Raw genomic sequence first — 22,524 nt, 5'->3', positions numbered from 1 at the left:
CACAGCTAGTTCATAGTTTTGTCCTGAACAAATCTTACATATAAAGCATCCCATTAAAAACACTATCAGCTGTTAGTACCACTTGCAAACAATTGCACATTCAAATATGTACCTGAACAGTCCCATTGACTTCCTTAGAAATTGTCTTCAATCAGACAATCCAGGTGCATAAAGTTCAGCATGCACATAAATGTGGACTGGATTGAAGCGTTAGTTTGGGTTTCTAGCAGGACCTACTTTTAGGAGGATGTTTTATTCTGCTGTCATAGCTTGAACAGGAGATCACAGAATCATAGAATACTAGGACTGGAAGGGACCTCGAGAGGTCATCAAGTCAAGTCCCCTGCCCTCATGGCAGGACCAAATACTATCCAGGCCATCCCTGACAGACATTTATCTAACCTACTCTTAAATATCTCCAGAGATGGAAATTCCACATCCTCCCTGGGCAATTTATTCCAGTGTTTGACTACCCTGACAGTTAGGAACTTTTTCCTAATGTCCAACCTAAACCTCCCTTGCTGCAGTTTAAGCCCATTGCTTCTTGTCCCCAGAGGCCAAGATGAACAAATGTACTTTCTCCTCCTTATGACACCCTTTTAGATAGCAGTTTTCAGGTATCATGTCCCCCCTCAATCTTCTCTTTTCTAAACTAAACAAACCCAATTCTTTCAGCCTTCCTTCATAGGTCATGTTCTCTAGACCTTTAATCATTCTTGTTGCTCTTCTCTGGACCCTCTCCAATTTCTCCACATCTTTCTTGAAATGCGGTGCCCAGAACTGGACAAAATACTCCAGTTGAGGCCTAACCAGCACAGAGTAGAGCAGAAGAATGACTTCTTGTGTCTTGCTCACAACACACCTGTTAATGCATCCCAGAATCATGTTTGCTTTTTTAGCAACAGCATCACACTGCTGACTCCTATTCAGCTTGTGGTCCACTATAACCCATAGATCCCTTTCTGCTGTACTCCTTACTAGACTGTCACTTCTCCTCATTAGCTCACAGACATTTACCTTCTCCCCCCGCATCTCCCTTCTGTTCTGAAATTTGATTTGTCATTTTCATACGTGTTCATTTTTTTGATTGTATCCTTTGGTATATATGGTTGTGACAATTTTCTTCCACTATTTGATCTGAGGAAGTGGGTCTGACCCACGAAAGCTCATCACCTAATAAACCATCCTGTTAGTCTTTAAAGTGCTACATAGTCCTGTTTTTTGTTTCAACTTCCCATTCCGTATGTGTGAAACTCATTGTTCCTTCCCAAGTGGAGCACTTTGCATTTGTCTTTATTAAACTTCATCCTGTTTACCTCAGATGTTTCTCCAATTTGTCCAGATCATTTTGAATTATGACTGTATCCTCCAGAACAGTTGCAACCCCTCCCAGCTTGGTATCATCTGCAAACTTAATAAGTGTACTTTTTATGCCAAGATCTAAATTGTTGATGAAGATATTTAACAGAGCCGGTCCCAAAACAGACCCCACTTGTTATGACTTTCCTGCAGGATTGTGAACCATTAGTAACTACTCTGAGTACGGTTATCCAGCCAGTTATGCACCCACCTTATAATACCCCCTTCTAAGTTGTATTTGCCTAGTTTATTGATAAGAATATCATGCAAGACTGTATCAAATGCCTTACTAAAGTCTAGGTCTACCACATCCACTGCTTCTCCCTTATCCACAAGACTCCTTACGATGGTTCAAGTCTCATTTAAGCTAGAATGGTGGAGGGATTGACAGAGCAACCAAGACAAAATTATTTGTAGTACAAGTCTGCCTGTAGTCTTCATCTGACAAGGTGCAGCATCCCACCATTGTGAAGTCTATTGCCCAGGTAATTAATGTTGATTGAAAGTTATCTGAATGTGGGTCACAGGTGAAATGCTTAGACTGGAAAGCTCTAGCGAGCTTGCAGGTGTTGGAATAAGTGGTGTTGCTGACCCAACAGTCAGCATTTTTAAAAATCAGGACAGAATCCCTACCTGACTCTAGTGCTACAGGGACCATGTTGCTGGATATACCATCATTTTGCATGAGAAGCAACAACGTAAATTGCTAAAAGCAGCTTAAATTCTCTTGGGACTCTGTGTAAGACAAGCAGCGTTAGTGCAAGTGTTAAATTCTAATTCTGGTAAGTCAGTCCCTGCTACAGTTTCCTTTCCTTCACAGAGGATTTCCCTGAGTTTGTCACTTCCTGCTGGCCCAAGTGCTCAAAAATGGAGAGTCAAAGCTCAATTCTTAAATGAGCTTTAAATGGTTTTTAAAGAGCTTTTAAAGCTTGCTTTCTGGCTCCTGGACCCCCTCTCTCCCCCTGGCTACTTTTCTTTTTGTTTTGACATGTGAGGTTCTCAGCTTTCATCACAGGCCTTGAGAGAGCTTTAAGAAAAGCAAAGCTAGGGGATTTGCGGTTGACATTGTGTGACCTGGAAACACTACTTCTGTCTCCCATGCTTAGTAGTACCCAGAGCGGTGCTGTGCACGCCGAAGCCTGCAGACAATTACGTCAACGTCTTATTGGGCAGATGCCCGGTCCCTTAGAAGCGAATGGGGCTGGTTTGGGGAGGGAAAGCTCTGCACATGCGTAAGTGTTCCCAGAGTTGAGGTCCCTAGAGCCCCTCGCTCAGCTCTTCTCGTTAGTATTGGCTCTGCCGGAGGCTGCACGTGGGGGTGCTCTGGCATCCCCTGGCTCGAAGCGGGTCTCTCACCAGTTCGGTTCAGGGGCGCTCACCCCTCATACACATTGTCCCAGCAGCCCCGTTAGCGCGAAGAGGGGCGCCACGGCCCCGCTGGTGGCTGCTGCGTGGCCCGGTTAGACCGACGCGTTCCACTCGCTCGCACGCGGCCGGGGGGCAAGAAAGGGAAACGGGCCCCAGAGCGGCTGGGCCGGCTCAAAGGCGCGGACGAGGAAGGAGCACGCAGCCGCCTCCTGTCCCTTGTAGGGAGGCAGCCGCGGGAGGAGGAGCCGCGCGACGCAGCCTCCCAGCCCAGGCGGGGGAGCAGTAGTGAGGCCAGAGCAGAAAATGGTCGTTCGGGGCTTGTGGCGAGGGCGAAGCTGCTAGGAAGAGCCGAGCCACAGCCCCGCGCTCTGGGGGCGGGGGAGCTCAGCGCGCCGCCTGGTGAGCTCCCGGGGCTGCAGCTCTTCAGCCGGCCGCAGTGACTCGTGCATGACCCGCAGCAGCAGCAGCACGGAGCTGAGCGCCCGCCCCGGCACCATGCAGCAGCACTGAGGAGGCGCAGCCCGGCTGGCGCTGCTGTGTGTGGCTTCGCTTCCTCCGCGCCTGGGCCGTGCCGGCCGAGGGATCCCGCGGGAAGATGGAGCGGTTCCCCCACGGTGAGTGGAGCCCGGGCACTGGCCGCGCCCCGCTGCAAGCGGTCGCTTCGCTGGAGCTTTGCTGCTGGCGGCAGCTGCCCTGGCCCCGGAGCGGCCCTGCCGGAGGGGGCCCCTGACTCCGTGCCTCTGCGCAGGGCACGCTCAAGGGCAGGGGGGAAAAGCACCCACTCAGTGGCGGGGGCGGCAGGGAGCTATCCCTAGCCTGCGCCACTGAGGACTTACTGGAGAAAGTTTGACCAGGAGGACGAGGTACCAGCTGTCGTCGGTGCGATGGAAGAGCTTACCTCGCCCACCTGCCTCTCTAATATCCAGGGCCCGGCCAAGGCTGCAACACTGTAAGGAGGAAAGTTTTTAGCTGGTAGGGATTGCCTTGGGGTCTCGAGGAAGGCAGCCTGGTCACGGTTTCCCTGACCATCTCCTGTCCTGAGACACAACCCGGCGTGGCTCGGTGCCGACAGTGAGCCTGGCGTCTTCAACATGCTGCGAACAGCTCACTGAATATGTGAAACTCTCCCATTTATGAGCAGTGTGGCTGCAATTCCCCCCCCCTCCTTTTTAATTACAAGAGAACATGAGAGCCAGAGTCTTTGCATCTGTGGAGTTCATGTGCTCTTGTTTATTTCCCATGCTCCGTCATAATCCTCTGTTGGGAGCTAACATAATCGGATCTGAGCTTCCCTGACGTATATGCAAATAATGCTCTTGCTCAGCTTCGTTAATAATAAGGGCCATGTTAGTACTTGTACAGACAGAGGAGAATGGGCAACTAAGGACCGAGCTCCTATGTTTATTTAAATGTCTTTGGTGATTGAGCCCATGTCAACAGTCCATCAAAAATGACAGGAGTGAGAAACGGGAAAACAAGGGCAGATATTTATTTTCCTCCCCTCCCCCTAACAGAGTGTGTTTCAAAACTGTTTCCATGCAATTTCAGCAGTACTTGAAATTACACTGTGCATTTCCTTTGTGCCTTTCAGATGAGACTCTGAAAGCATATTTAGTAACAGTAGCTGAGCCTCATCTCTGTGTATATAAATACATAAGTGTTACTGTGCATCTGAAATGCAGTAGCTGTGTAACAGCAACACTTCCCCACAACTAAGGGCAGAACAGGAAGTGAAGTTGCCCAATCCATTTGAAGCTGCAGGAATTAGATGTTAGGGTCTAAAACAGGCTTTGGACTAGACAATGGGCATAATATACTCCATATTAAAATACTGTAAGCTTGGAAGGACAAATGGTCAGAGTCTTTACATTATGCATGTAAAGGAATTAAAAGTGAAAGCTGAAATTCAGCTGGAATTCACTGCCTTGTACTTGAGAGATCACTGAGAAATCCAAACCATAGTGTAGAGTCTGTTACAAAATTCGGATAAATGTTGTTATAGTGAAAAATGGAGCTTTGTAGTCAATGAGATGTTTTCTGTTTACTAAAAGACGTTTTGTTATCCCTGTATTGCCCTGTTTTCTCTTAACAGTCTCATGTTTTCATGCCCAGATTAGTGAGAGGTGACTGTTACTTAGTAAATATTTTTGTCCTGTTGACTCTCTTAAGATGATCCTTAAAGTTATGTTAAGAAGCACTATATTTTATCACTCCATAAATTAAAACTTTGTTCAGCATAAGCGTTTCCCCAGGATTCAGCAAGAAGGTAAATACAAAGTAGGCAATCACTTAATAGATTCCTAAAACTTACTATTATCAGTTAGTTTCTAGTATGTGCTCTTTTTCTACTTCTGGGGTTGGGATGAGTGGGGAAAGAGTACATCTCTATGAGCAGTAACATAATTTGTGGGAGGTGGGTTTTTTTTTTTTTAAATAAAGGAAATGGCTTCTGATGTAGGAGTACATGCTCCCATGTTGGAGAATGTGCCACCATGTGAACAACCTCTCTGGAAAAGCTTTTTGGATCTGGATTACTAGTATTACTCTGTCATGGAGAACAGTGGTGGTTGAATTCTACTTGTTTCTTACCCAGGCTGCAGCAGAAAGGTGTGAGAATGCCTAGGCCAGGAGAATGCTACTCAGAGCGGTCTCTGCTGCTAATGGAGGAGTTGTCTTGGAGGGTCTGGGGATGAATCTGCTCTTTCTCTCTGGAAAGCTAAAACACATCCCTTTGGGTGTGGGGTGGTGCTGGGGGCGTTCAGAGCTATCGTACAGGTTAAAGACAAGCTGAAGTTTCCTCTCATGAAAAGAAGCTACAGGGAATTTCCATGATATTCAGAGTATGGGACATTGATCTTTTGCATTGATCTTGAGACATGTTATTGTGTGCTCTTGTATCTGCTTTTAAAACCTGAATAACTGGGAATAATCACACTGCTGGCTTTGTGAACAGCGAGTTATTTTGTAGGGCTGATACTCTTGCACCTTACATGATCAATGAATCACTTTAATATATACATATTAAAAAAAAATTTGGATTGCTTTACTCTTGTTCCATTTAAATTGACAAAGAACTGACCAAGCTCTGAGAACTGTGGGTTCTAATCTACATGTTAACTGCAATGAGAGTTTTATATAAAGTGTAGGGTATTGCATGACAGTTTGATGTCAAGGATCATTTCCTCTTTTTGACAAGTCGGACCACATAAGCCTTCAGACACACATCTGATTTGGGCAGTGGAAACTTGCATCATTACAGTTACAGGGGTGAAAAATCCACTCCTGAGAGACTTACCTATGCTGATCCCACCACAGTATTGGCAGCTCTAGGTTGATACTGGAATTTTTCCATTAACCTAGCTACCTCCTCCTAAGTAGGAGTGCCTGAACTGATGTACTGTGGCACAGCTGCAATGCTGAGTTTGTACTCTAGCAGTGTGGACAAGCCCAAAGGTACAGTTCAAGTCAGCATTTCTTTTGTGATGTGTAACCGTTATTAAAATATTAGAAAAACACAGGGTCTTGCCTCTAAAAGTGCAGGATCAGGGCTATCATTCAATAACTTCAGTCTGTGTTTTACTCTACTTCGCTGAGTTGTCACTTGAATTCCTATGTCTTAAGTGTGTATATCAATACAGGCAGTCCCCTAGTTACGCGGATCCGACTTACGTCAGATCCGCAGTTACGAACGGTGTTTGCTCCGCGTCTCCCTGGTCTGCTGGAGACCAGCAGACCAGGGAGACGGGGAGCAAAGCCTCTGAGGACGCCGGCAGCGGGACAGCCGCGGTGCGTCTGGGCTGTCCCACTGCCCGTGTGCTCCGTGGCTTTGCTCCGCGTCTCCCTGGTCTGCTGGGGGGGGGGAGGGGCGCAGCTAGTACGTGTGGAGCCCCACCGTGGAGGACCCAGGCGGCGTCTCCCTGGTCTGCTGGGGGGGAGGGTGGGGGCGCAGACCACGCGTACTAGCTGAGCCGGTTGGTCCCGCAGTTTCAGCAGCGGCTGAATCAGGACGCCTGGGGCAGAGCAGCTGGGGTGCTGCTGAGTTGGTCCAGAAGCGCCAAGGAGCAGCGCTACTGCAGCAACCCAGCAGCACCCCAGCTGCTCTGCCCCAGGCGTCCCTAAGTCAGCCGCTGCTGAAACTGACCAGCGCTGACTACAGGAAGCCCAAGGCAGAGTTGCTCTGCCCCGGGCTTCCTGGAATCAGCGCTGATCAATTTCAGCAGCAGCTGACTTGGGGACGCCTGGGGTTCTTAAATTCAATCTGTGTGTAAGTTGGAACTGGCGTCCAGATTCAGCCTGTTGAAACTGATTAGCGGCTGATTCCAGGAAGCCCGGGCAGAACAGCTCTGCCTCGGGCTTCCTGTAGTCAGCCGCTGGTCAGTTTCAGCAGCGGCTGAATCTGGACGCCAGTTCCGACTTACATACAGATTCAATTTAAGAACAAACCTACAGTCCCTATCTTGTACATAACCCGGGGACTGCCTGTATAGTACTACTTTCAGGGTTGAGACCTAAATCCTCTTTTTGCTTACAAAAGAATGAAGAAAAAAATCTTTAAACTCTGGGATCAAAACAGGCCCTGGTCCTCCATGGTTAGTGAGGCCAGGGTACTGCCATAGCAATTCTTTGCAAGATTTAGGACCTAAAATAGCTGAGTTTATAAATCCCTTATAATGGTTTCTGGTAGGAAAGTTTAAAAAAACTGGGCATGTTCAGTCATGAGAAAAGAATGAACAGGGAACTGATAAGTCTTCAGCTATGTTAAAACTTGTTTATAAGCAGGATTATGATCAGTTGTTCTCCATGTCCATCAAGGTTTGGACAAGAAATAATGGGCTTTATCTATAGTAAAGAGAGATGTGAGTATGAAATCAACTAGTTTTAAATATTTTTAAGAATAGTGATGTCCTGGTGCACTTGATGACCTTTTGAGGTCCCTTGCATTTTTGTGATTCTGTGGATGGTCCCACTAAAAATGAACAGGATTACTTGGAGAGGAAGGTACTTGTCAATGTAAGGGTGCGGGGGGCGAGGGAGAGGTGCTCTTCCCATCCAGTGTGTGTTCTTTAGTTTCCTTCATGATATCATAATATGTTTTGCAAAATTTGTTTGTTTTTACTTTCAGTTTGATGTGTCTGAGGAGATTCTCATTTCAACATTTCCTGTGAAATAGTTTCCTTTATGAAAGGAGGAAAAAAATAGAAGTACAGATATTTGCAGTACTTGTTATTTCTAAGCATCTACTTCAAACAAGGGAATGGTAGAAACAACTACCTAGAGAAGAACTAGTTTGTTGTTGGGATTTGCCAAAAAGCAAAAAAGGGTCATACTTTTAAAAAGTGGGCTTTTTAACCAAACGCACTCAGAAACTAAGAAGAAACCTAATTGATGAGCAAATTGAAAGGCATTGCAGGCAGTAAAAATAAGGTAGTTTTGCTACTGAAATAATTTGTGTAAGAAAGTTTTTGATTTGGCAATGGACCTCTGAACAACACTAGTTCCCGTAAAGAAATATTTTAGATGTATGGTGTATGTTTTAGGAACATGCCCTTTATACAAATCCCAGACCACTGCTACAAGGCTCTTACCCTTCTCTTTCAGCACAATGCACTGCCCTATTAGGGATCAGAAGGAACCCTACTTGTCAGCACCATATCACTGAATCCTATAAAACAGGTATGGATAAGATCTGTTGGATCAATTAGCCCATCACCTGACAGTGCAAGATTGTTCTCAGTACAGGCAGTCCCCGGGTTACGTACAAGATAGGGACTATAGGTTTGTTCTTAAGTTGAATTTGTATGTAAGTCGGAACTGGCTCCAGATTCAGCTGCTGCCACTGAAACTGACCAGGGGCTGACTACAGGAAGCTGGAGGCAGAGTTGCTCTGCCCCCAGCTTCCTGGAATCAGCCTGATCAGTTTCAACAGCTGCTGAATCTGGAGCCTGGGACAGAACAGCTGGGGCGCTGCCTGGTGGGTTCCCACAGGACCAACCCGGCAGCACCCCAGCTGCTCTACCCGAGGCGTCCCGCAATAAAAGACTGGTCTGCTTGGGGGGGGGGGGGGGGGGCGCACTAGCTGCATCCCCTTCCCCCCCCAGCAGACCAGGGAGACCCTAGCAAAGCCGCACAGGTGGAGGGACCCCGCTGCCTGTGCGGCTTTGCTCCTGTCTCCCTGGTGTGCTGGGGGGAGTTCCCCCCCAGCACACCAGGGAGACCCGAGCAAAGCCACACAGGCGGAGGGACCCCCCCAAAGCCGCTGGACCCCCCAGCAGACCAGGGACACCCGAGCAAAGCCGCCGCCTGGGTGGCTTTGCTCGTTTGCCCAGGAGCAAAGCCGCCCAGGCGGCGGGACCCCCACTGCCTGGGCGGCTTTCCTCCTGTCCCCCTGGTCTGCTGGGGGGGTCCAGAAAAGCTGCTGGACCCCCCCCCAGCAGACCAGGCAGTGGCTTTGCTCGGGTGTCCCTGGTCTGCTGGGGGGGTCCAGTGGCTTTGCTGGACCCCCCAGCAGACCAGGGAGACCAGGAGAAGCTTTTCTCGCCCCACCCATGAGCTCCAGGGCGAGAAAAGCCCCGTTCGTAAGTGCGGATCCGACATAAGTCGGATCCGCGTAAGTCAGGGACTGCCTGTAGTAGGGTTTCTTCCTCCCTCCCCTGTTTTGTCCTACAATGAGTAGTCCCTCCATTTCCTTTGAGGAAACAATTGCAGAGTCTAGTAGATCTCATTGTCAGGAAACTTTGTCTAATATTTTATTTTCATTCCCTTATTGGTTGGTGTGGTATACTAAGTGTTTTGGTGGAAAGGCATTATTTAGTAAAGGAACATGATAACCAACAAATATTTCTTAGCTTTGCATAGTTTGTCTACTTCATTCTTTCCTCCAAAGTCAGTATCCAACATGGTGAATACTTTTTGGCACTCTTTATGAGCTCCCCCCCTTTTTTTTAATGTCTTGTTAGCAATGAGGGTGCCCAAATTGTAACAATTATCCACGTATGGTCTCACCAGAGCAAGATTATGGATAAATTGTCCCTTCATTGATCCACTGATTGATTTACACTGTACTACCTTTCTCTACTGGGGCTTTACATTGCACACTCAGTAGCCTGTTAGATAGGTGTTTAAACAAGGCACTAGAAGAAAGGGAGGGAAGAAAATTATATTCCCTGTGACTGCCAAAAGGAGCCCTGGTAGGTAGAGGAAGTGTTGGGAACAACAAAGAAGTGTGATATTCCTGTGTGCTAAAGTTAGGGCCGTTATTGACCCTGTCTCTCATTGGTGGAGTTCTTTCCCAGTTACATACACTTAACTCAAATCCTAGATGTCTGGGAGATGTCACTTCAGTCTATGTTGAAAATTTATTTTGACCTTAAAGCAGTGATGGGCAACTTGGACACATGAGTGGGATGTATGAGGTGTTCTCCTTCATCTCAGTGGGCCACAAGATTGTTGTAACCAAGACAGTTTCACAGGATAGGGTAGTTTTACTAACCGTGCTGCATATCTAGAATTTGTAGGATGTGCTGATTGGATGCAGAGGGAGCACATGACTCTGTGTTGTGTGCAATCAGCAAACACCTCACTTCATATGCCCTTGCTTTACATGAATGTCACTTTACTAGTAAAGATAGAAAAAAATGGAAATTAGTGGAATCTAGCAATCCTTGCATGGTGGCAACAATAAACAAACTGTCATGGGCCACCCATAGAACCACAGTGGCCTGCATGTGGGGCACAGGTTGCCCACCACTGCCTTACGGTGTCTAGCAGTAAGAGTATTTAAGCTTCTTGTGCTCTCTTTGGTATGATTTACTGCTGTGTAATCCTGCTGCCAATACTCATGGGCTGTGTCTACATTGGCATCCCTTTCCGGAAAAGGGATGCTAATGAGACACTTCGGAATTGCAAATCCGCGGGGGATTTAAATATCCCCCACGGCATTTGCATTTACATGGCTGCCGCTTTTTTCCGGCTTGGGGTTTTTGCCAGAGAAAAGCGCCAGTGTAGACGCGATTCTCCGGAAAATAATCTACTGGAATAAGGGATCCTCCAGAAAAGGGCTTATTTTCCGGAGAATCACGTCTACACTGGCGCTTTTCTCCGGCAAAAACCCAGAGTCGGAAAAAAGCGGCAGCCATGTAAATGCAAATGCCGTGGGGGATATTTAAATCCCCCGCGGATTTGCAATTCCGAAGTGTCTCATTAGCATCCCTTTTCCGGAAAGGGATGCCAATGTAGACACAGCCATGATGTCTGTGAAGCTACCATTGACTATGAGTGGAGCTTCATCTGGGTTGAATTTGGATCACCATTCTCAGAAGTGAGTTGGCTTTCCTCTGTGACTCTGGTGCAAACACAGTGAAAGAAATTCTACTGAAAAGAGCCATGTTAGTTTCCAGCTCTATTAGATCAGAGATTGGAGGAAGAGGAGAAAAGAACCCAGTTATTTTGTTCAGAGTTTCTAGAAGGGCTTTCCAAAGAACAGAGACTACCCACAATAAACTACGTTTGTCTGTATCCTTCGATGTTTGAGCTTCTTCATGGGGAAAGACTGTACAAGCTCTTCGCCTCTCAAAGCTATTCTTACACATGGCACCTGCTGCTTAATTTCTGCCCAGTGGCATTTTAAAATGAAATCTTCTTGTATTTTGAAATTTATTAGCATAGTGCGGTACATCTACATAATATAATTTTGTAAACTACACTGTGTCTGCTGTTGGGTATTTGAAAAGATATATTACTTACAGCATGTTGTGTGTGTATAACTTAAGTATATTGGTATTGCCTATATAGTGGTGTAAGTGCAATAAATTATATGGATAGGAAACCCAATTAGAAAAGCTACATATCCTAAAGCAAAAAAAGTGAACAGAAGGAAAATCTTGAAGGAAACAGCAAAAGCAGAAATGCCACATGACCAATGCAATCCATGATTGAGATAAATAATGTTTCTGCCAAGCTGACCAAAATGAATGCTGTTATGGGAGCTGTTGTGTGCCTGAGCAAGTGACTCTGCTGTCTCTTATTTCAGTGTGAGCTTTGTCTCTCTAGGGAGAACTGAATAAACTCTTGGCGCTCAAGTCTGGCATTCTAACTTATTTTGAATTACAAGACTTACCAGGAGCTGCTCAGGTGCTTAACTGAATTAATTATTATTTTTTTGGAAAATCAAATGAAAATGCTTTTATTTAAATCACAGCTCTGGGGTAGGGCTGGGAATGAAGGATTAAATATGTAGGCTGTCCTGGGGAGAGAAGACTACCCTAATGTTCTCTCTCAATATAGCAGATTGGGGCCAGGTGAGAAGCACCTCTCAATGGGCACAGTTCGGGGGGAGGAGTGCATGTTCCTGTCTGGGGCAGGTCCAGGTTAGTCCACTCCCTGCACTCCCTACCCAGAGTGAGGAATGCAGCAAACTGCACTTTTCCCTCACTCTGGGACTAAGTAGAACAGACAGCTGTGTTCCTGCATGATCCTTTGGCGAAGTGTCTGAGACGTTTGTCCAATGTACATAGCAGACGGACACTTTCGGCACATGATAGCATAAATTATATTTCTGGATGCGCAGGAATATGAGTTCTTGATCTTGTAACTCACTTGGTTAGGTCCAATATCTGTTTTGTGGGCATTGATCCTTTGGTGAAGTGTCTTGAGACGTTTGTCCAATGTACAAAGCAGACGGACACTTTCGGCATATGATAGCATAAATTATATTTCTGGATGTGCAGGAATATGAGTTCTTGATCTTATAATTCACTTGGTTAGGTCCAATAGTGGTATCAGCAGAGTGAATATGTGGACAAAGCTGGCAACGGGGTTTGTTGCAAGGGAAGGTACCAGGGTTGGTATTAGTGTGGTATGTCCTGTGGTTGTTGGTAAGAATCATCTAACACCTAACCTCAAGAAATATAATTTATGCTATCATGTTCCAAAAGTGTCCGTCTGCTTTGTACATTGGACAAACGTCTGACACTTCACCAAAGGATCAATGCCCACAAAACAGATATTAGACAGGATCACAAAGAAAAAACAGTTTCTTGCCATTTCAACCAGAAAGGACACTGTCTCAACGACTTAATTACCTGCATCCTGCTTCAGAAGCCTTTTAAATCTGCACTTGAAAGGGAATCCTCTGAACTGTCATTCATGCTAAAATCCGACACTCTACGTGGGGGTCTCAAGAAAGACTCTAGCTATCTTACCGATTACAAAGATAGCTTCCCCAAATATCACCTCTAATACCATTAGCTCACAGACATTTACCTTCCCTCCCCCCACGCATCCCCCTTCTGTTCTGAAATTTGATTTGTCCTTTTCATATGTGTTCATTTTTTTAAATTGTATCCTTTGGTAGATATGGTTGTGACTATTTTCTTCCTCTATTTGATCTGAGGAAGTGGGTCTGGCCCACGAAAGCTCATCATCTAATAAACCATCTTGTTAGTCTTTAAAGTGCTACATAGTCCTGTATTTTGATTCTTATTTCAGGCACATCCGTTTTTCAAGTGACAACCAAACTTTTATCTTGCTTTTAAGTTCTGATAAGAGGAGCTACATACTATATTTGGTGCTCCTAACTCTTAACATTTAATGGTCGTAACTCTTAACATTTAAGATGTGTTCTTGAACAGACAGGAAACTCTATCAAATATATGGTACATTTCCCCAGGTTCAGATTTATGCCTGTAACTCAGGGATTCTCTTCCTTGGTTTTGGAAAACATTTATTTTGGGCACTACTCAAATGTGTGGAATATATTGGGTCTCTTAAAGGATTTATTTTCCCTATTACAACATTTTTCAACAGCAAATTTAACCTTTTGTTCTAGATTAGAGTAATTTCTTTGACTTTTCTCACATTTTACCCTGACATTCCCTTTCCCTCTAAAAAATTGTGTAGCACCACTTTTCAAATTATTTCCAAAAATTACAAACTGATGTAAAAGGAATAATAGTCATGTCATACCAAAATATGTAGCATATTTCAAAGACTTACGTCTGGGTATTAGATTGCACATCTCCCAAAGCTTGAACAAAATACAGGACTATGCAGCACTTTAAAGACTAACAAGATGGTTTTTTAGGTGATGAGCTCTTGTGGTCCAGACCCACTTCCTCAGATCAAATTGTGTAAGAAAATTGGCATGACCATATATACCAAAGGGATACAAACAAAAAAAGTGAACACACATAAAATAGACAAATCAGATTTTAGAATGGAGGGGGATGGGGAAGGAGGGAGGTTAATGTCTATGAGGTAATGATATTAGAGGCGATAATTGGGGAAAGCTATCTTTGTAATGGGTGAGATAATTAGCATCTTTAGTTTCAAATTTAAGCATGAATGACAGTTCGGAGGCTTCTCTTTGAAGTCTTATGTTAAAGCCTCTTTGAAGCAGGATGCAGGTAGTAAGGTCGTTGAGACAATGCCCAGGCTGGTTGAAATGACAAGAAACTGTTTTTTCTTTGTGAAACTGTCTGATGTCTGTTTTGTGTGCATTGATGCTTTGGCGAAGTGTCTGAGAAGTTAGTCCAATATACATAGCAGATGGACACTTTTGGCACATGATTGCATAAATTATATTTCTGGACAAGCAGGAATATGTGTTCTTGATCTTATAACTGGAATGGTTAGGTCCAATGATGGTGTCAGCAGAGTAAATATATGGACAAAGCTGGCAACGGGGTTTGTTGCAAGGGAAAGTTCCAGGGTTGGTATTAGTGTGGTATGTCCTGTGGTGGTGGTTCAGAATCATCCTGAGATTAGGTGTTTGTCTATAGGAGACACTGGGTCTGTCTCCCAGAGCATCTCAGAGTGTAATATCCTGTTCCAGTATAGGTTGTAGTTTATTGATAATGTGTGGGACGGGTTTAAGTTGGGGGCTATAGGTGATGACAAGTGGTGTTCTATTGCTGGTTTTCTTGGGTCTGTCTTGAAGAAGATGGTTTCTGGGTATTCGTCTGGCTCTTTCAATTTGTTTTTTTTATTCCTCTCTGTGTTCCTTGATCTTTGGAATGAGCATACTCATTTCAAGAGTTTAAACCTTTTAATTTCTTATACAGAGGTAATTTGGACACTTACATCAGATTTGCAGGTGACTTCCTTGTTGGAATTATTGCTCCATTCTGTCCAATCTTATTTTTTCTAGTTTGCTTTCACACGCAGCATCTAAACTATGTAACTTCTCTTTCATGTGTAGTGCCAGCTACTGGAATCTCTTCAGAGAAGCAGTGAATAAATCATAGTACAGAAAGTCCCCGACTTACGAATGAGTTATGTAACAAACACTTGGTTGTAACTTGATCTGTTCGTAAGTCGGACTCCATTCATTTAAATGTGACTGCACTGTTCGTAAGCACGGATCGCGCGTTCGTAACTCGGGGACCGGCTGTAATGCGCTTAATGGGAGGTTGGTCATAAGTACGAACAGTCATAAGTCGACATGTTCGTGACTCAGGGACCACCTGTAGTTACTAGGGATGTTAAATTTAGATGAATTGGCTAATCGAATAGTAAATACAGTTTGCATCGACTATTCAATTAGTTGATAAGGGCAAATCCCCCTTTGAAGTGTAGCAACAGCCCATGGCAAAAGCACTGCAGGGAGCACAGGGCCAGGACTTAAGCAGTCCCCTGCTGACTCCATGCTCCCTGCAATGTTTCAAAGCAGCAGTGCCACATGGAGCCTGGGGTCAGCTGGGAACTCCCCAGCTGGCCACTGCTGCTTTGAAGTACCCCTTCCTCTTGCTGCCTCTTTCTGATAGAGGCAGCAAGGACGGGGGGGGGGTGGAGGGGGGGATGACTAGTTGACTAGTGTGTTGACTATCTGATAAGCATTTGCTTTTTGGATTGTCGACTAGTCGTTCACATTCCTAGTGAAGTAATTACTGTAGACTTTATTTTTTTCCTTTTGAGTGTTTCTTGTGTCTCAGTGCTATGAGTAGGTAACTGTGTTTGACTGGTTTATAATTAGTCAACTAATCAGGTTTTCAAGCAAACATGCTCTGCTGTTCATGTCATTGTAAGAATTTGATTGTATATCTTGAAATATCTGAGAAAAGAGAACAATCCCTGGATTCTTTAAAGCAGCCTGTACCTTCTGCAGTAAACTTCTGATAATCCGGCACCTTTAGGACCCAGGGGGTGCCAGATTATCAGATATGCCGGACTGTTGGAAGAGGGGGCTATGAGGGGTCTGGGGTGGTGCGGGGAGGATGCCTCCACAGACCCCTCATAGCCCTCCCCTTCTGATAGTCCGGCTCTGCCCCAGGCATCCCCTATTTAGCCGCTGCTGGTCAGTTTCAGTAGCGGCTGAATCGGGGACGCCTGCGGCAGAGCTGCTGGGGTGCTGCCGGATTGGTCCAGTAGCGCCGCTCTTTGGCGCTTCAAGACCAACCTGGCAGCACCTCCGCTGCTCTTGGGGACACCTGGGGCAGAGTAGCTGCGGTGCTGCCGGGTTGGTCCCACAGCGCCAAGGGGCGGCGCTTCCGGACTAACCGGCAGCGCCCCAGCTGCTCTGCCCCAGCTGTCCCCAATTCAGCCGCTGCTGAAATTGACCAGCGGCTGACTCCGGGAAGCCCGAGGACTGCCCCAGGGTTCCCAGAGTCAGCTGCTGGTAAATTTCAGCAGCGGCTAAATGGGAACAGCTGAGGTGCTGCTGGGTTGGTCCCGCAGCCCCAAGGGGCACTGCTACGGGACGTACCAGGCAGCACCCCAGCTGCTCTGCGCCTGGCTTCCCCCATTCAGCCGCTGGTCAGTTTTCAGCAGCGGCTGAATCGGGGAAGCCGGGGCCAGAGTGGCTCCAATGGTCCGGCTGCCCGGAAAACTTCCGGGTTCCTGATAGTGCCGGACCATCAGGTGCCGGACCAGTGGAGTTTTACAGAAAGACTTGAGTATTCTTCCTGAGCGAAGGAAGGTTGCACAGGGAAGATTGAGTAAATAAAAGATCATTAGAGAGCCAAATATCTCAGCAGAAATTACCTGTTGTGGTTGGAAGGTGGAGTGATTCAGAACATTTAACTTATTACTATTTTCACTTATTTGTAAATCATGACTTCTATCCCTTAATTTTTAAAATAATTTGTTAGTCTGACAAAGTCTAAACCTAATCCAACAGTTCGTACTATTGCAGCTTTAGATTAAAATGTATGATTAAGTAAGTTAGAATATTGCTTTTGTTTTGTTTAAATGCTGCTGTTGGTAAGGTATGTTTACATTTTATGGAATTGTTACACCTATAAAACTAAATATTAGAAACCGAGGCTCTGATTCAGCAGTCAATTAACTGATACATAATTTTGCCCAGATTAAGCACAAGTGATCCTATTTAAAGTCAGTATGATTATTGAAAATAAAGTGCTTTTAACATATACCATTTTATCCCCTCACGGAGTAAGCACTTGTCATTCTGGATGACAACTAGGCAGCATGATTTGTCCCATTGTTTTTTAATATCAAGGTGCTGTCCCAACATGGTCTGCGTTGTAGTGACTGGGAGCCTCTTACTCTTTCACAGTGTTTGGTGGTAAGATGTTGGGCCAGCATACTCAGCTTCAGGGAACACCTTCTGTTGCTGCTGACAAGAGTTGGAAGAATTCTTTCTAGTTGTCAGCTGAAAGGATGGCTGATGTAATGCAAGGCTCTGTGACAAAGTAGGAAGCCTGATCCAATGTAATGAAAGGCCGGAGCATCTGCAAAGGTGTAATAAAAAGTACATTTGAAACCATATACAGTACTACTTTAGAGCTAGGGTTGCCAGATGGTTTCAACAAAAATACCGGACATACTTGACATTACATCACAATCTACATTACATCTTAGTTAGAGAAAATATAAATGTCCAGTATTTTCTATTTGTTTCCCGAGCAGAAAGCTCAAATACTGGACTGTCTGGTTCAAAACTGGACACCTGGCAACCTATTTAGAGCGTGGTAGAGGAAGCTGACTCAGAGGAGCAAGGAGCTTGTAGAAAGGAGAGAAATGGTGAGGTAAAGTAGATTAATGATGGTAACTAGACACCCACAAGATGCATAATCATTGAACTGAAGATCAACAAATGCAGAAGCTGATGCATGACTGAGTTTTGAAATAGGGCTAGTTAATCAAGAGATGTTTTTTTTCCTGGGTCCCATAAAACAAAGCTGTAATAATCAGGCAGAAAAGCAACATGCAGATGACCAGTAAGATTCTTATCTCAAAATCTCGGCTCTGAATATTCTGGTCAGTGTAATTTTTTTTCTTAATTTGCCAATGAATGATCTTTTCCCATTGACTGAATATGTAGCATATGTTGAAACCTGTGGGTAAATCTAGTTGTAAAACGGTCATTGTTACTGTGTATTCCCCATCTGCCTGTCGGTAGCCATCTGCTGTCTGATATGTGTGGAGACTATAAGACCTTTGTAGTGGGCCTCAGTTGCTGATTGACACCTTTAGGTGCTACTGTGATGTAAATGATAAATAATGATCTGTAGAGGAAAGAATGTTTGCTGTGTTAACCCCATTTTAAATTGGGAGAGGTTTTCACTTCTCAGTCCAAATCCCAGTGATGAAAAGAAACTTCTAAAAGCTCATGATACCATCTACATGTTTTGTTAGTCTTTAAAGTGCTACTTGACTTATTTGTTTACGTTTTTACTGTCTTTTTTTTTTTATAAGACTTCTGTGGGTCTCACAATGTATCACAGAGTGAAACTGCTTAGAGGACTGGGTGGGGGAGCTGGACAATTGCATCTTATAAAAAATTAAAGAATAAGCAGCTACCATGCTATATGGTCCCATAAACCAAATGACCAGGTACATCTACTGCAAAGTCTTCTCCTAGACATTTCTGGTTTAGATCACATGTAAGTACTACAATCCAAAATAGAGTCTATTCCAGAAAGTTGTAGAGCAAGGTTACAACAGAAACTTTGTCAAGTCTAATTATGAAGAAATTATGAGTTGAATCTTCTTATGTTATGAGCACCCACAACACTAGCTGAAATCAATAAGAGTTGTGGATGATCAGCAACTCTGAAAGGCTCTCTGGTCCAAATGAATTGAACTGTGCCACTCAGTCTTCTCCAAAATACAAAGTCCTTACCACATGCTAATGTACTTTGAAAAACATTCAAAATGTATAACGCTATTAATTGCAAATGGGAAACACGAATCTTCCAAAAATAAATCCCCAAACTACTCCTCCCCCTTTTTTTGTTTTGTTTTTGTTTTTTGTAGTTCTTGGATGGGATGAAGAATAAGGCTGAAATCCTGGCTTTGCTGAAGCCAAATGGGAGTTCTGCCATCAGCTTCACTGGAGCCAAGATTTCACTTCAAAAATGGAAGAGAGTCAGAGAGAAGTTCACTCTGCAAGCTACTTCTGGAATGAGCGTATAAAGATGACTCACTGAGTTAGACCTTTCATAGACCCTATTGAAAGGTTTATAAGGCAGTAGGATATTGTGGCGATCGCTGTGGTATAAATACCTTTTTGTTGAATATCCCTCTATTCCACTAGTACTCTGAATCTCAGTGAAGTAATTCGTGTGATAAGGGGGACAATTTTGGTCCTTAGCGTATTTGTTGTATACTTTAAATACTTTTCTCCTCTCACCTGCCCAAAGATTGGTGATGACTCTTAAATAATTTGAAGTGATATATCAATAGTAATCTGGTTACATATTTCAAAGATATATTGGTAGACGTTTTTTGTAATCTAATTGAGCCTTCAGTCAGAAGTCCTGCCAAAAGAAACTGTGTTTGCAGTTTCATTAGAAGTCCAGAAGAGACTCTGAGTAAAAACCTGTTGTTGTTGTTGAAGCCACTATTTATTTTTCATGTGTGTTTCTAAAAAGATTGTATTTTTATTTCCTGTTTTTCAGAGAGGGTTAACATAAAACATAAGTTTGAAAATGTTGTTGTGGATTGTTTTAATTTTCCAATCCTGGGAAAATATGTGTGTTAAGGTACACATGGAAGCTTGCTACTCAAATATTCTGTTCATTTTGTGTAGGTAACACAAAGATTGTCAACCAAACAGGGAGAGTAGAATACTGCAGTAAAAAAAAAAAAAAAAAAAAACACCATTGATATCTCAGTGCTGCCATTCCCTTGTGTTTGGCTTTTTTTTCTCTTTTTGAAAAAGAGGTTTTTTCTTTTTTACTGTCAATAAAGAAAAATAAACTCATCCCTTCATCAAGATGGTATTAAAATATCAATGAATTTTATTCCTAAAATATTCAGGTTCAGACTGTAAAACTTTGCCAGAACTATTTCTGCATTTTATTTTTCTCTCTGAAAGTCAAACATACAATATCCGTGATTTTATGGTGTGTGTATTTTTTTTTAAAGAAAAGCATTGTGAAGCATCTTCTCCTCCTTCCTCCATACATTCTCCTTGTTTTGTCCCTTCTTGCCATATTTGAGAAAGTTGCATTGTTGTGGCTACCTAGACCCTTTCTTATCAAGGATGCAGTACCAGTTTGACTATTTCTGCAGTTTGATCTGTCCTCTTGAAATTAGTGTCACATGCCAAGTGTGAGTGGGGAGGGTGGTGTTACTAGTTTGAACACTGAAGAAATCTTATTCAGGCTTGTTAAGGCCATGTAGTTGCAGCTAAATGGTCACGTGGCGCTGAGATAACATGTATCTGTTTGCACTTAGGTTAGGAAACGTAACAAAAATAGCAACAGCATGTGTGTGCTCTATTGCCTTCTTATGATCCCAGCATTCTTATCTATATGGATATACTGCATGAAATGGCAACAACAATGGCAAAACTCTCAGTGGCTTCAGGAAGGTCAGCTTTTCATCCAGATCAGATGAACTCCTGGATAGTACATCTTCCGTATGTCTCCATTCTCTCCTTCCAGTATTTATGGTGGAATGGCTAAGATTAGGGATGTGATAACATAAATGGTTAACTGATGAGTTTGGGCTCTTTGGTAACTGTTACGGTTACATGAAGCTGCCTCTCCCTCCCCTGGGGCCAGTACCTGCAGGGAGCTGGCTCCTATGGAGCCCCCTGCCTCACACAGAGGCAGCACTGGTTCCCACAAAGCCACCTTCCTTGTGCAGATGGCACATGTGAGAAGCTGGTTTTTAAACTGGATCCCTGGTTGTTCTGGCTCCTGTGGAGCTGCCTGTCCCCCAACCCTTGCGCTGCTGCCTCTATATCAGAGGCAACGGAGAGAGGCACAGGAGAGAGCCGGTGCTTGCAGTGCACCCTGCTTAAAAGCTGGCTCTCTGAGAGCACTGGCTCTCACCTGCCCCTCTCTGTGTAAACATATAATCTCTGGAAAATTCAGTGGTTACATTTACAAAAATAAATGTTAGCTAACATTCCTACTCTAAGTATGGTGTTGAGGATTAATGTGTGTACAGTATTTTGAGTATTAAACTGAAAAACTTATTAGCATTTTTTGGCCTCCTGGTGTTATGCTTATAAGATTGTGGTATCTTTTTCAGGGAAAAAGGCAATACACTGTGTTTGTTTGAGAATACAGTAGAGAAGCAGTTAGCATATGCTTTATAAAGACAACCCTCCCCCGCCCCCACACACACACCCTGCACGTGGTGCATAGTTACCAGTTCCTGGTGGCTCAAGTCAGTCTTACTGGGCAGGCAAGCTGAGTGAGGAGTCGGGGTTTCTTTGAGACTTCTCTGAGGTTTGACTTCCAGGACTGAATCCAGAGTCCCATGGCAAGAGCTTCCCTTATACACGTCCGTTCCTATTGGGAGTCTATGGATATTGCAGTGTCATGCTGCCGTCATCCACCCTTAGGAGGTGTTCATCTGATTTCGAGAGTTATTCTGTGATGGTGATTGTCAGGCTTTCCATCCTTGCCTCACTCTTGGTGGGGTCTCTGCCTGTCTCCATGGTTCGTCAATGCGGCTAATTTAATTCAGCCTCAGACACAATGGCTGTTTTGTTATCTTCAAAGTTTCCACTTCTTCTTGATCACCTGGACATCTGTGATGACTTTCACTCACACACACCCTTCACTCACTCCACACAATTGTATAGCGTTTCAAACAAGATCAGTAGTTACAAGAGGTATAACTTAATTTGCAATACTTAACAGGGAGCAAGACCTTGCAGTAAACATTATCTAATTACGAGAGACAAAGAGAAATAGAAACTATAGAACTTATAAGCAAGTCATTATACATAAAATTATACATAATACTTATAGACTTATAACCAATGCTAACTAAAATATAAATTTTGCTACACTGGCTCTCTACCAATTTGGATTAGCCAAGAGGCCCCAGATGCTGCCTTTCCAAAAGTTCTGTCCTGTCCTTTCTCTGGCAGTGTTGGGTGTTTAGTAGTCTCAGAACATTTACTAGGATTCCTCTCATTGAATGGTTTTGTTTCAGCTGTTGTATGCAGCTTAGTTGTAGCCATGTCAGTTCCAGGATATTCAAGACCAGGTGGGTGAGGTTTCACCAATAAAATAGTAATATAAAAGATATTACGAGTTTTTGAGCTTACACAGAGCTCCTTGGATCTGGGAAAATTATGCAGAATGTTGCTTTGAGCATCTTTACCAGATCTGAAGAAGAGTTTTGTGCAAACTGGAAAGCTTGTTCTCTTCTCCATCAGAAGTTGGTCCAATAAAAGACACAGGTTGGACCTCTCTGGTCAGGGACCCTAGGGACCTGAGCAGCCCTGAACAAGGGAGTTTGCCGGACCAGTAGAGGTCAGGCCTCGGGTTCTCCCAGAGCTCCCCGCCTGGCCACAGGCCAGTGCATCACCCCCAGCCTGCTGGTGGGGTTCTCTCTGGGCCAGTGGGACCCTGCACCCTCGGGCTGGTC

General features: G+C 44.3%; 1 protein-coding gene across 1 annotated transcript in view; it reads left to right on the top strand.

The window, feature by feature from the left end:
• Positions 1 to 2,765: 2,765 nt before the first annotated feature.
• Positions 2,766 to 22,524, top strand: part of LNPEP (leucyl and cystinyl aminopeptidase) — a 90,068-nt gene continuing 70,309 nt past the window's right edge. The window contains exon 1 of the mRNA XM_075932096.1: positions 2,766 to 3,341. Coding sequence (XP_075788211.1) covers positions 3,323 to 3,341 — 19 coding nt within the window. The 5' untranslated portion in view covers positions 2,766 to 3,322. The remainder of the gene's footprint in view (positions 3,342 to 22,524) is intronic.

The sequence above is a fragment of the Pelodiscus sinensis genome, chromosome 6, assembly GCF_049634645.1.
Source record: "Pelodiscus sinensis isolate JC-2024 chromosome 6, ASM4963464v1, whole genome shotgun sequence".
In the NCBI taxonomy this organism is placed as follows: Eukaryota; Metazoa; Chordata; order Testudines; family Trionychidae; genus Pelodiscus; species Pelodiscus sinensis.
This window is presented reverse-complemented; position numbering and strand designations above follow the sequence as displayed.